We start from the raw sequence: 15,859 nt of genomic DNA, 5'->3' as shown, positions 1-15,859 counted from the left end.
CAGCATTAAATGATATTCAGAACTTTCTTGAACTTTATTAATACTTTTGCTTTAACAATCGCTCAAAAAATATCCTAGACAGTCTTAATTAAGAAAGTTTCAACAAAAAAGTTCTGCGAGTTAAGATTTAATACATGCCCTATGAATTTGAAACATTATATTTTCATTTGCAACTGTACCACACACACTTCTAATAGAAATAAATTAGTTATTAAATAACAAGTATTCCATGACAAAGAACTGTTCCTGTTTGGTTTGATAAATTTTCTCTGCATATATTTTGTCGATTCTTTAGATCAAAATTGTGCCGTACTAATGCGTTTGAATGTAATATTGGATTAAAGGATTGATTCATTTTATGGTTATATTTTGCAAATTTATCTTCTGAATCTTCACAAAGAAGTAAAAGTTCTGATTCTCCGAATTTAACAATATGATTTGTCAATTATCAATTGAATCTTTTATTTCAAAAACCAATCAATCGACATATTTGTTAATTTTAGGAAAACATCAATATCGCCATATTAAATTATTCAATGATGATTGCAACCTTGTATATTGAAAGAAATATACCTAAACCCTTTTAGTTTAAAACATTGTAATCCTTATAGAAAAATTTTAATACGAAAGTAAAAATGCTTTCTCGAAGTTTTAGAGTTTGTCGCTTTACTGGATTTTGAAATAAACGGTTCAATAACATGTAATTATGTTCGAGAAATAAGATTGGATCAGCGTTTGCGACAATTTTAGGGCGAAATGTTTATTTATTTATTTATTTTTGCAATTAAAAGAAGAGGAAAAATTTGGTACTCCTTACAACTTATTAAATGCATATGTGCTGTAAATTTTTTTCTGGAAGACTGTTTTGCTTAGGTAGCAGTTATAAAATTAAATAATACGTAAGTCAGTCAGAAAGTTAGTTGCACTATTTCATAAATATGTTCCGTCAAAGTAAATTTTGATGAAATTCTGTGGTAACACTTCAGACATTTACCTTTATCATGTGACAAAGCGGCTTCCCCAAGGGATATTTAGTTTTTCGGATAATCAGTCACAAACATGTCTCGACAGATACAAGTAGCGTCCAAATTGGAAATGCCTGCAATGGTTCGTTTTTATGGGCAAAAAGGTGCAACTGCACTGAAATTTATGGGCAGTAGCAGGATGTTTACGGTGCAATGTCACGGCAAGCTATCGTGAAGTGGTGCAACATGTTTGCGAATGTACGTACAGATATTGACGACGCTGAGCGAGAGGGAAGACCAAGTTTAGGTGGGAAGTGTGGGATCACGCTCCCTAGCCGGTACCTTCGATGTTTTTTGTTCCCATGAAACAAGAACTTTCAAAGCGACTATACCAGTCGGATGACTAAGTAAAAGCTGTGACCCAATAATGGTTATCGAACATTGGACGGGATTTCTTTGCAGAAGGCATCGATAAACTTCTACCACGCCTCAACAAATGCTTAAATAACGGAGGTGATTACGTTAAAAAGTAGATTTTGAGTGGAACTTTAAGATAACAATATAGTTATTGTAAAGTTTCAATCCATTTTGGGTTTTCTTGAGCAATGCAACTAACTTTCTGACTGACCCTCGTAATATTGCAGAAATCAACAGCAAGTATTTCTTGAACTTGTTGTTGTGCTTCTGAATCCATGTATAATCTGATTTTGATCTGAAATTTTGAGGTTTTTACAGACAGTCCGGAAGCATTTAGTATCAGCAATTACGTATAAAACTCAAAACTGAAGCGTTTTCTATTTTTTCTGTACCTATTCTTAATGAAGTAAAAAAAGGAAATGAGCAAGGGACAATTCTACAGATAACAGATGATGATAGAATGGTAAATAGATAAAACAATGTCCAGCCTTGCGTATAAAGAAGAAAGTTTGATAACAAATTAAAGAAAGTTATGCAAATGTGAAAAAGGAATATAATGAAATTAAAACATAATTGTAAAAAATAAAATAAATAAAAATAGAAAAATCATGGCGGTCAAAAACAAAACATTGCGCCATTGACTTATTTGAAACATTGCGAACTCTGTAAAAGAAATATTTCCACATACGAGAAAAAAAAAGAAAAAAAAACGTTGGTCAACTTTCGCAGAGAGAAAACTGATGGTCGGAGTTTATTCAATGGAGAGAAATACGCTGTGGGGCACTCCAAGGTACAGATTTGATGTGAAAGGAGACGACAGTGAAATCGTTGCGAAAATAACGTCACGTTTAGCAGAAGATACGTTTTCTCGGACGGTCACACTCTAAAAAATTGACTGAATTTTTTTAGGTAATTCGAAGACGAAAAACAATATCGCAATCATAAAAACGACATTCTTTTGTATTTAAGAAGAGCAAAAGGAAACCTTGTTTTAGTCTTTTAAAATGTTATATTTGTTGTATCTTTTATTTCATGTTCATATATATTTATTATTTGGTACTTATTAGAGTTCTAGAGTTTGAATGTGTCACCTTGCGGTGATTTAAGAAAATATTCAAAGAGGTCAAACATTCCAGTCATCTTTTGGGGTAAAACGTAGGCTTCACAAAATATAATTTAAAAAGAATAAAAAACGAGAAAGCCTGAAACAAACACGAAACAAAATTACTGTTATTCACTAAACTTAAAAGCAAGTTATAAGTTGCTGGATTTGATTTTTTTTTCTTTTTTTTTTTTTGAGCAATCACGATTACTTATTGTTCTCATTTGACTGTTTTGAATTCCTATCATTTTATTTTCCCACCAGCACCCTCTGTCAGAACCACCGTCGCGTCGACCTGCAACACGATGCTGTTCCTCTTGCGAACACAGTCTCCAGGTTGCGTCCATATCCTACACACACACGCATACACACACACGCCTACACACACTCATGCCTGCGCACAGGCACAAACGCACACTCCTACACATACATACACACACTTATGCCTGCACACAGAAACAAACACATATACCTACATACACACACACACGCGCGTACACACACAGCACTGCATACACAACACGCACACACATGCATACATACACACATACACACGCACCCACACACATTCGCCTACACAAACACACACGCGCATTCATACACACACACACGCTCGTGATTGCGAAAAACATTATTTGAATTCAAGATGCCAAAAATTCAAATTAATACAATTTTTTTTTCTTTTACCTTTTAAGCAGACATTATCCAGAGACTGCAAAGCTTCCTCCAATTTATTTGAATCGCGATTTATTTTTCGCCTGCATTACTTTAAAATTTAAAACCGTACATTTAATTAATTTCTCTTTTACTTTTTCAGTTTTTGTACTTTCTCCTCTATCGAAGACGAATGAATTCGTAAACTTCCTCGTACATATGCAGTTTATGTTTCTATGTTCTAAATCAGCGGTTCCCAAAGGGGTTCGCGAAAAAATATTGTAAAGGCGGAGTTTTAACATGCCTTTTTCTGATGAAGTTTCATGTTCAAGCGGTTTCAAGCACGTTTTGCTCTTTTTTTTATTATTATTATTCATTTTGGTATCACATATTCGATACTCTTAGCACGAAAATATTTGCATACCTGTCATATTTTACATTTAAAGAATTTAGCCTGTCATTGCAAAGCGCCGGTTTTAGCGCTTTCTTGAGGATGATAGCCCCGAAGCCATGCTGAAAAAAGCGCTACTTGTTAATACTATGTCCTCAGATGAAAGAGTTTAATCAACTTTTCCGATCAAAAGCTTTCACACTTGACGAAAACATTACGTGAAGCATATGCCCCCCCCCCCCCCCGTGCGTCTCAAATATTTGAAGTTTAGTTTCTTTACCATTTGAGTCCGACGAAGAGTTATCGCTCTTTCCGTGTGTTGAGTCAAAAAAACATAGAAGTAATATCGCTCTGTTTATTGCTATAATTTTCATTCCACAAAGATTACAATTTTTTTCTAGATTTATTGTCAAAAAAGAGAAAGAATGGCTAGCAACACAAAAATACCACAGGAAGTATGGAAAATTAATTACTTTAGAAAATTTTCGTGGGTGAAAGTTTAGCAGTGTGAGGTTTACGCAGTAAAAATTAAATCAACGGAATTTAACCATGCAACTTAATTTGCGCTATATTTGAACAAGGAATTTAAGAGATTTGGGTAAAAAATTTCAATTGTAGAAAGTGAGCTTAAAGTATTTGCTTTGTTAAAAATCACCTTTTGTGTAAAAATTAGAGTAGATGTGTATACTGAAAAATAGACGCTTCTATTGTTTTTTCAATATACGCATTTTACTCCTCACTTATAGCGTACTAATTATAAGAAAATTCTTCAGCAAACGATTAATATGCGCAGTATATCCTTATGAAACAGCTAGTCTAGTAAGACTTAAACCTAGGGATCTTTCTCATTTTACTGGAAGAAAAAAGTTCATTTAGTAAATCTGAGACAGATCCCTGAACGATATTTTAAAGATCGTTCTTTAATTGACTTCTGATTTAGATAAATATACCCTTGTGTCAGAAAAATATTTCAGTCAAACTTTGTGCTTTTTGTTCCACAATATTCCATTTAATTTTTTATTTTTAAAGCAGATTGAAGCCAAACACTGAATAATCACTGTGTTTATTTTTTGGTGAATTTGATTTGTATTCATATTTTAGCGATCATTTTAGTGCGTAGCAATATTTGCAATTCTATTCTTTGCAATTATGTTTTCGTTCTTGTTATAAAGTGAGGAGCAGCATCAAACTAAAAAAAAAAATCTCTGAAATGTTATATTCTATGTGTGTGTGTGTGTGTGTGTGCGCGCACGTTTTTTTTTTTTTTTTTCTTTTCTTTATCTAGAACCCAAGGGGTTCGAAAACTTCCTTTGGAGTTTGGAAGGGCTTCGCAAGGTGGAAAAGGTTTGGAACCACTGTTCTATATAAATAGTACGTATTTGCTATGATTGCGTTAGATTATTATCTCAAGAACTGTGATAAGAGATAGACATTTGTCTCAGTTTGAGTTTCCCCGGAAGCAAAAATAACTTATTTTCTGTGGCATCGTTTAGCAGAGTAAAATCAAAGCCACATAATGAACGAATGTGAAGCAAAAAACAACGGAGCTGGATGTGATCAACCTCCTATAAAAGCAGAGTTTACCTTTACACTGATAATTAACTTCAATTTTAGCACACCGTAAACTAAGGCATCATTGCGGAAGTAATTTCAACTTCATGAGAGGGTTAGCACCGTAAGCTTTGTTATGGCTGTTCAGGACTGATGATACCAAACAAGGATGAAACTGCAGTTTCTGGATGCCGTAACGAGCTGTTTAGTCAAGTCTTGCAGCTTTGCCTAACCTCAGTCTATCAAGCGGTACTTTTTTGCTAATTACGATATTCGATAATTACAGAGTTCAGCATATTAACCTCCCGTGTTTGGAGAAGGTGTTGTGTGATTTGCGGTGGAGATACGGAAGTGGAAGTGATATCGACAAATAGCACTATACTTGCCATTGGTAGTAGTAGCAATGGCATGGCGCAGTGAGCATCGCCACGTGTGGTGGACGAGTACATTCAAAATGATGATTTTATGAATACCGCTCAGCAAGAGTTTCGTATTCGGCTCCAACTTTGCTGACATGATCCCCTGTTTGGCTAGAAAAGCTGTTCACGTCGTAAAGATCACTGTCTAGAAAGTCTTTTATATTCTTATAGTCCTGTTAGAAAATCGCTCTCACGAGTGCCACATTTTTCAGCGTTATAACGGTCTGAGGTCGCAAAGTTTTTTTTTTTTTTTTTTTTTTTTTTTTTGAGCAATCGCGAATTGCTTAGTATTTTCGCCTGAGAGTTGAATGACGTTCGCTTCTTTTGATTTCATTTTTCTTTGCTTATAATACAGACATCCATGTGCCTCGGAATCGAATTTTTAAAAAAATGAATTTCTCGACTTCACTCAATCCTTCATGCTCGAAAACAGCATTCAGCACAGAACTTCCAGCATCCAGCAAACAACTTCCAGCATTCAGTCCCTGGCGCTCATTTGAATTTTGACGTCTTGAATTCAAATTATGGTAGAAATAAAAGCCATTAATGGAAACGAGAAACCATACGAGTAGGGTCCTATTGCGATTCGTGATTGCGCAAAACATAATTTGGATTTAAAACCTGAAAACTCAAGCTTTTTTTTCTTTTTTTTAACAAAAATTGATGATGAATCAATTTAATTTTTTTTTATGTTTTCCGCTTTATATATGCACATAAATACAATGTTCCAATTCTCGTGTGTCTATACTTTTCATTACTGCACTGCCTTTACCATTATGCTTTAAAATTGCCTTATGATTTTCAAAAACAATAAAAGTTCGTGATTAAGTAGCTACTACGCAATAATATTGAAACAAAAATATACTAAATTAAAAGTATTTACTGATGAATATGGACAACTACATAATTGAATTTTCATGTCTAGTTGATAGAATACAATATTATTAAACAATAATAAAAAAATTTAGAATGCGGAATTAGAATAAATTGTTTAAAAATAACTTTTAAAAAATGCATGAAATAGAGAAAAGTCAGTCGAAGGGGAAAAAAGGAATTAATTGATTCTGAAAAGTCGAAACTATTAATTTAAGTATAAAAAAAAACACTACGAAGAAATTGTAGAATTAAAAAATATATTATCATTATAATTAATCGGTTAGCGGTTAAGCGGTAATCGGCTAATTTCTTATCGGTGCGTCCGAAATTCCCACCACAACTCCCACAGCGCCTTCTCTAAATGCGGGAGGTTAATATGCTGGACCCTGTATGTCAGTAGCTGATGAAATATAATACATCCAAATACAGGTCTTGTATAAACATCAACAGTTTAAAAACTTTTTTTGATGCCTTCAAATTATCAAGCACTGTAATTTTTAAATACAAGCAAGAAAAGAGACACTTACTTTGAGAAAAAGGATTTAGCTTGCAGATGAAGCTTCCCAAGACGTATAATGGATCACTCAAGCTCTTTGCTACTGGAATCCACATACAACAGCAACAAATGAGAAGATCTGCTGTTGCCAAATTGACGAGGTAAAAATTGATGGTAGTTCTCATAGTTCGGTTTAGTGCAACAGTCAGAATAACGCCAATGTTCCCAATCAACGCCACAACCAAAACCACAGCATAGAAGAGCAACTTGACGTATTCTTTTAATGATAAGGGTTCTGTCAATGCTTCTTGATTGGGGAAATCAATGGCGCTAAAATTTATGTCGATTGCACAATTATCGAAGAACTGCACACCACTAAGGTAATTTTCAGTTGTTACTGATATGTTCATGTTAACTGACATGTTTTGCATCTTTTATTTATGAGATTGGACTGTTTCTAACACAGGCTTCGCGGTTCAGCGAAGATAATAAGTAACATCCTTTGCTGATGTTTTTTAGATCCTTAAATTCAGCTTTAGATCTAACATTTATGTATCATAATTAGCTTTTTTAGCTGTACACTTAAAAGGAATTATTGTTTCGTTGCTTAATAGTTTCTTCAGAATATTTAATATTTCATTCCATTCAATTGATAGAAAATTTAAAAATTCTTGAAATGTGTGTTATCGTGACTTTGCAACTTCTTGAAATTTTTAAAACTCTGGACAAAGCTTGTTGTTGATTTGTTCATCATTTAGCAAATGTCCTTAACAAATAAAAATGATGATTAGTATACATATAAAGGTTATTTTTCTAACTATACTTTTTACGCATTGTAATTTTATATTGTAATTTGTTTTCGTTTAAGGTAAAATACTTCCATTAAAAATCCCATAATTAAGTTTATTTACATGAAATAATATTTAGTGCATAATTCTGTAGAAGGATAGATTTAAACATATTTAATCATAACAATGATCTGTTTTAAAATTTTCAAAAAACGTCTTTTATATGCATATAAATTTTTAATATTATTAATTGAGTAAATTCAAAAGAACACCCAGTTTGTTTATAAATAATTCATAGTTTCTTTAAAATATGTATCAATGTATAAACTCTAGCCTTTCATATTTTAGGAGACAATTAATAATCATTTCATACTCCATAGAATGTAAGAACATAAAGTTTCAGCTTGATTTTACGTAGATTTCAAATTATTTTTCAATAGAAAAAAGGTCTAAAAACTTTCAATGTAGTTTTAATGTTTAGATTGAGAGCCAAAGTTATCGTTTCGTTATTATAAATATCGTTGAAGCAAGTTCTACAGCTCTGTACACAATGACAGTTAAAAGCGTTTTCTGTTTGAACTTTTATTATTAATTCTATTTTGACATTTTGAGCTTTGCGATATTTAATTGCATAATTATAGATTATTTGTAAAAAGTATTGTGATAACATTTAGCAAATTGACGCTAAGAAGCCTACCGAGCAATATATAGTAACAAAATTAAAACGGAGGCGGAGTTAGATAATATTTTCCGGTGTTTTTAAATAAAATAATTCAATATCTTATCTTTAAAAAAACTCAAAATTTGAAGCGTTTGGAATATTATCACACATTTCATAAAAATACATAAATCGATTTCAGATTGGATACTTGCTTTTGAATTCTTATAACATGAATGCATCAAACATATTTCCACATCAAAACTTATCGAAATTAAGTATCTGATATTTTAATCAGATTCATTTGTCACATTGACTCATATTTAAAAAAAATTTGTTTCAAACGAAAATGATTATGTACTAACGACGCATTATTTACAGCGGCTTATAGGACAACCGAGTTTTACTCTTCAGCAATAGTATAAGGTCTATAGTAATTTTAAAATTTTTATAAATAAAAATGTATTTTGATGCTTGTATGTAACCTGATACGGTTTCAAAATTTATTAAGTCTACGTTTTCGCTGCAATCAATTTATAATTAACCATTTGAAATTATTTAAAATTATTGAGCTGTCATGGTAAAATTGCATACCATTTATACGTTGAAAATATGATACAAGATAGTATAAATAAATTACATATTTTTTACGATAAAAATTAAAGCTAACCTATTAATAATCAAGTTCTACAGACATTAATATTTACATATATTTCACACTAAAATTTTATTTTCTGCCACCTTACCTTTTTAATATTATTTTATTTTGTGTAAAGCTCAAACACAATGTCGACTTCAACTTTTTTATCACAAAGTTCAGTGCTATTCCTCCCATGCACTTACTTCCTCTATATTTTTAAAAATAATTGCAAAAAGTGAAAGGTATTTTTGAATCCATTAGTGGGAGATTGTGGATCATGACATTGTCAATTGCAAATAATAAGGGTCCTTTTGTAAAAATAGATTCAAAGACAAGTTGAAAGTGATGTATTTCCTGCATAACATTCAATTATTTCTAAGCAATCAAATATATTTTCTTTTATCCATTATCAAGAGAATCTGACGTTTCAATGAAGATTACATATTTCTTCTTAAATATTTTTCGTATATTTTTTCACCGTAATAACCATATATGAATATTTTAATTTCAAAGCTTAATTATATATGTTAGATTGTCTTTGTCTATAAAAGTTTTTACCAGTTGGCTGATCTTTTTCGTGGAAAATACATCATAAAAATATTTTTAGACAATTAAATAATTAATATTGCATTCTTGTGTCTTGAACATAGACGTCAGCACGTACAGAAAAAAAAACATCTCATGCACTAAACTTATCTCTCTTTTCAAGCAGAAAGCGCATCTGGCGAAAAGGATCGTCTGCTCTCTTCTAAAATCGGAGAACGAAGAAGAGCGGATCCCACGTGCTCCCTATTTTATGTCCCGAAAGTCCGAACTGACGTTGGCGCAATGTGTTCCCGTTGCTTGGGTAACAGATTACATCGAAGCGCATGTGCACTGCAGAAAGGAAAAGTTTTCGAACATACCCTTAGGTTGGACGTTTCATTAGATGCCGAGAGGGGCATGAGGGAAGATTAAAAACTAATTAACAGCTTTTATGAAAAAAAAATTCCATACTTCATTTCTGGAATAAATCTAGGTAAACTTGCTTTAATTGCTGATATCATCACCTTCGATCCCTTAATGCATTTATCATGGAATGTGATTAATGATTAGGAGTTTGACGCAATTTTGTTTATGCAGATCAGATAAGATTTAGAAGCATTGGCGGACACAAGGGGAGGGTCATGGGGATCATGACCCTTCCCCGCTTAAACCATCGACAATATTATCAGTCCATATTGTGTTCAAGCACTTGATGAATAAAATGTAAACGATTTCAGTTATCTTTTCAATTCATTAATTTTTTTAAAGTAAATATTTGAAATATTGCTTTTTTTCATTGCTTATGAAATTATTTAGTATCGTTTATGCTCTATTAAGTATCTTCCTTATTCCTGGCCGATTTGGTGAATATTATTGGCCCCTAAGCAGTTTCAGACATTTTTAGCGCCTAAACCGTAAGTTCGTTCAGGGAGGGGGAGGGGTCATTCTTCAGCCTGCCCCCCCCCAATGGTAGTCTGTATCTGCCCTTGTTTAAAATCTCTTTCAGGGATTCTTTGACCCACACTTTCACTTTTTAAACTGCATTACTAATAAAAAAAATAAATTCCGTTGTGTAGAGACGTAAAAATAAAAAAATAACGTTTTTTCGCTCAAAATTACAGATTACTGCAGATGCGTGCTTTGAGGGTTCAAGGAACTCATTTTTCAATGCAAAATAGTGAGCTTTTGGAAGTAAAGACATCTGGTAACAGCAACGAGAATGGACAGCGGACAGCTTAAGCACAAAAATCGACAAATTTTGCAAGTTTTTTTATCATTTAAAAAACTTTGTTTAAGGGAGCTTAAAAGTATATTTGGCTGTTAATTCGTTCTGGTATTTATGTGAGTTTGAGCTCATAAGATTTTGAGTAGTACGCATATAAACTAGTGAAAAAACCCTCTTTTATACTGAAATCATCATTTTTGAGACCGCTCAATTAAGTAAGATGATTCGATCTCATGGTTTCATGGTTTTCTGACATGAATCTAAAACTACATTACGTAGAGCATAATTACAGCTCTTGCTTAAAGTTATTGACTCAGTTGGTTTCGAGTGATTGGCCTAAAACTTATCCTTTTTGTTTCAAATTTTCATTTTTGAGATAGTGTAATTAAAAAAGTTGATTAGTTGCCATGGGTTTCTAACATGGACCTTGAACTGCACCACTCGGACTATAGCTACAGTTATGCCCTAAAGTTGTTGATCCGACGCGCAAAATTATTCACCTCTAAACTTTGCCATTTTAAAAAAAAATCATCGACTTTGAGACCGTTTAACTACTAAAGCCAAGAGAAACTATTTTATATTTTTCTTAGTGCTATACTGTTGTGAGTAGTCAATCATGTACTTGTTTCCGAGGGTTACTCACGGCTTTAGCAGATATCTGGGCCCAAACAAGGCAAAAAAAAAGTAAAAAAGTAGCAGTTTCAGTTTACCTTTGCCTTCAAAGCCATGAGTGAGTCACCAAAATACTTATGCTAGCAAGTACCTAGCATCAAGCAGTATCCATTTAAAAGAATTGGCTTGGTTCACTCATTGTTTATGAAGCAAAGCAATCATATCGTTAGTTTTTTTTTTTTTTTTTTTCACGACCTTAAACTTTGACCTCTACTCAAGGCCAAACAAATCAGTTTTTTTTTTTGGAAGAGAAACTTCATTTTTCTTATCATAGTACCACTAACACATCCTGAAATTTTTACGAAAATTAAAGACATCAACTATCAAAAGTGTCCATCTTTTAAAAAAATGACTTTTAAGAGTTCGTGCAGTACGTTATTTTTATGGAGTCAATCTTGAAGATGCGTTTCTGCTTGAACGACACATACATTTTGCAAATACAGCTTGTAAAAGTTGTATGTTTTGTACACGATAAGTAGACATACATTTATGAAAAATGCCCTTTTGTTCAAATAATTTTCCAAAATGTGTAAAGAACGATTAATTTAGCAACAATTTTGTAGTTCTAGTTAAATGTATTGCGTTTTACGAGCAGTTCTAAATATCGCCGTCTTATTCCAGCGGTTGAAATGATGGAACTTTTTTCAGTTGTAATATTTTCTGCTAACAGTTTCGATGGTGAAATTGCCTAGGATTTTATTTCACTACAGCATAGATTCCACGGATTCCTGCACAAAAATTTAAAATTCTATTGACTATCAATTTTGACAGAAGTGATTTCATAATCACATTTGTCAATCACTACATTAAACGTATAGTTGAAGCAAACCTAATCTGGCAGCATTGTAAGGCTACGCAAATCCGAATTAAAGCATTACGACGCTGCCAGGTTAGGTTTGACTTAGCTATAGTTCAAAAACCTGTGTATATATGGATTAAACTAGTTCGTAATTACTTTAACTAACTGGTTAAAGCATTTTAATTAAACACTTTCTTTGAAAATATATTTTAAGAATAAAATATAAACTACTGGATGTATATAATGATCTGTTCTGATAAAGCAAAATTTATTTTAAAAACAAGAATTGTGTGTCGTAAAGGCAGACGATAGAAGTAAAGCGTCTGTCTTTTGATATTTTTTACATTCTAAACTGTTACTCCGCACGTTTTCTCTCGCGCCACACTCTTGTTCTTTCTGCGCCTCATGTTTGATGAGTAGTGGCTTCATTTGAGATCATCTACACTTATCTTTTCTTTTCTTTTCTCTTTCTTTTCTGCCAAATGACGGATTTATTTCAGGTGAAGCCGTACTCTCTCAGTTCACAAAGAAAAAAGAGTATTTTTATCTACCAATTTTATATATTCGACCAAAGAGTTGAAGCATTTCAATTTGGTCTTTTTATCCAGTTGTATCTTATTTTACGTTAAAATCAAGTACATTTTTTATACAGTGGCCGCCGCTTATGTGAATCACGTTTGTTCTAGACAGTTTTGATTACACAAAGCGACTGATTCAATAAAGCGTCTAATTCAATAAAGCGGCTAAGTCAATAAAGCGGCTGATTCAATAAAGCGGCTAATTCAATAAAGCTGGATATTTTTCTGTTTTTGTCAATTTGATTCCTTAAAGCGGTTGAATCTAATTAACCACTGATTCAATCAACCGGCATCCACTGTATTATTTGTATTTACTGGCTCTTTTTTTTTTTTATTCTTTATTTAACGTTTTTTTTTGCTTTCATGGAGGAGAATTAGCAAAACTAAAACTGCAAAAAAAAAAAAAAAATACGAAAGATAAATTTATGTGAACACATATACTTACTAATTGGTTCTATATTATTCTAATTAATTCTTTGGCATGAATATTAAGAAATAAAAAATATTTTCACCCATCAATACGCAAGATTAAGAAAGCGTTTTACAATAGTTTAAGTTTATTTTCATTACTGGAAAAGAAAATAAAACTTATCATTATTTCGCTGTCAAAAGCAGCAACTAAGGATTAAGTAAATAAACAAATGCTCATGGGAAGAGAACATTTTTATTCCTTAATGATTCACATATGATAATTCATTTCTGTCTCTCAAGATATGAGTTAAATTTATTTTTTTAACCTTACAAAATGCTTTTCAAAAACTATCAATATGGAACGGAGTTATTATTTCATTTCCTTACTGCCATCTTGTTTATTTAATCACTGATTTGTTTTGCATCTTTTTGGAGTGAAACAACTTATGCGAGGGATTTGAATTTCTGATCCGCTCTCTTTTTGTGTGACGGAAGTGACGTAGCTGCTTTTTAATTGTTGCCAAAAACAATTAAAAAAAATAGTAGTTAAAAAACTAAAATACTTCCGCACTTCAATTGTTGCCAAAATAGTGAAAAATAATAGTAGTTGTACAGTTAGTTTCGTTAATAAACTTAACAAATTAATTTCAAGGTTGAATTTGAGCAAGCATATATCCTCATATATATAATAGCCGATGATCGAGTAACGCGCGAGTTTCAACACTGAAACTCGCGCCATGGCATGATAATTTGATAATATGTTTTGGTAATGTTTAACATACAGGGAAAAGCTTTATTGTGACATGGCTGAACTCGATAAGGCAACTTGACTGTTTTACTGGAAAGACTCATTTCAGGGGAATGAAGAAACGAAAAAAATGGTCAACAATGAACGATACTTACTGGAGTTTAGGGTTAAACCACTGGAGTTAGGGTTACAATTTCAACTGTCAAAATATCACCAAACAGGCAATGATTTCGTCCAAATGTAGACGAGCTGAAGGAATTTTCACTCGTCATAACTTGACGGGCGATTTTCTAGTTAGTGTATATTTTGGGCATTTTAAACTTTTCAAATAAAGAAGGTTTTCGAATATTTCTTTGATTCAAGTCAAGACATTAGTTTAAAAGCGTAATTCACATTACTTAAGTTTAGTCTTGAAATTACTAAGTTAACTTTTATTAACTAAATCGGATTTCGAGTATTGTTTAGTTTTTTCGTTGTTTATAATCTTTCTGCATCAAAACACCCAATTTTGTTGTAATATTCCCAAATGAGGGGCAGAAAGAAGAAAAGCGTGGCGTGAGAGAAAACAAGCATCTGAACTAAAAGTATATTAAAATAAAAACGATTATTAACAAATTGTTGGCAGGCATAAATAGATATGTTTCTGATGAAATTAAAATAATATTGTTAAATGAATTGTTCCTTAAAGTTTTTACTGTAAAAAGCGTGTGACAGAAAAATTGAACTTTTAGAAGAATGACCCTTATGCAATGTTACAATATTTTTCACGGGTCGATACTTTTTTTCCTCCAGCATAGTGCTTTTAGATAATCTTATAATTTATTACAAAGGGTAAAAGTTTTCAATTAAATGGTTACTAACAATTAAAAAATGAATGCAAATTAAAAGAGCTCCTAAATTAGTCAACTGACCACAGGCAACCTTACTTTTTTTAAATAAATTCCATGGTTAGTTAATGTAATGTAACTTTATTCAGAAAAAAATAAAAATCGCCTGAAAGAAATCAGAAGGATTTTTTTCATTAATCTGGGAAATTTGGAAAAATGGATAAAAGCAAATCGTCTCTCAGAAATAAATTATTAACTATTGGTTTTAAAGGGGAAAAAAGTGATGGAGAAATATTGGTATTATTAAAAACTAGAAAGTCACCCGTCAAGGTATGACGAGTGAAAATTGTTTCTACTCTTCCACATTTTAACGAAGCAATGGGGTGGTTTCCTTCAGTCAAAAGTACTACTTAGTCATTAAAATGGATAGAATGAGCAAAAAAATAAATAAATAATAATATGGACTCAGAATAAACTTTCCTTTTCTCAACAGTTTTTTTTTTTATAATTAATATTTTAATACGTCCGATTTTTCAAACAAGGCTTGGTCTTGATGACGTCACAAATGATGCACTTTGTGTGTGTGTACCGCATCTTTCTACCACGTTTTCACGTTATGATAATCAAGAAGCGAATTAAATATTGCGCTCTACGCTTGCTATCATCCATATCGTTGCCAATACACGTGAGTAAATATTTTGCACTGTGAATGGCAAAACTTAAGGCCCCTATATTCAGGGTGAGTTCGATCGAATCTGCCATACGAAAGGGGATGATAGATGAGCCCAAGTGGAGCATAGAACCACCCATTATCGTGTCCAATCCTTAACCGTAACCGAGTTTTGGTAAATTTAAGGAAAATGAGTAAAAAAAACAAAATTCTGAGAAAACGGCCGATTTCTGAAATTCTTGTAGGACATACAAGGAAAATAAGTACATATTTGGAAGGAGCAGACTAAATCCTACAAAATGATACCTTTCGCATTTAGATAGTCGCATTTTACCGAGAGCTACAAGCTTTGAAATATTGGACACACTCAGAATTAAAATGGTGCCAACATTTTTAATCGACATTTTCAAAAACAACCGTAAGAGCTACAATCGGGCAAATCTACCA

At 32.4% G+C, this 15,859-nt stretch overlaps 1 protein-coding gene across 1 annotated transcript in view; it reads right to left on the bottom strand.

Moving 5' to 3' along the window:
• Positions 1 to 7,301, bottom strand: part of LOC129224968 (QRFP-like peptide receptor) — a 78,141-nt gene extending 70,840 nt beyond the window's left edge. Inside the window, exon 1 of the mRNA XM_054859515.1 lies at positions 6,903 to 7,301. Coding sequence (XP_054715490.1) covers positions 6,903 to 7,293 — 391 coding nt within the window. The 5' untranslated portion in view covers positions 7,294 to 7,301. The remainder of the gene's footprint in view (positions 1 to 6,902) is intronic.
• Positions 7,302 to 15,859: the final 8,558 nt, after the last annotated feature.

Source organism: Uloborus diversus, chromosome 6 (assembly GCF_026930045.1).
Source record: "Uloborus diversus isolate 005 chromosome 6, Udiv.v.3.1, whole genome shotgun sequence".
Taxonomy (NCBI): domain Eukaryota; kingdom Metazoa; phylum Arthropoda; class Arachnida; order Araneae; family Uloboridae; genus Uloborus; species Uloborus diversus.
This window is presented reverse-complemented; position numbering and strand designations above follow the sequence as displayed.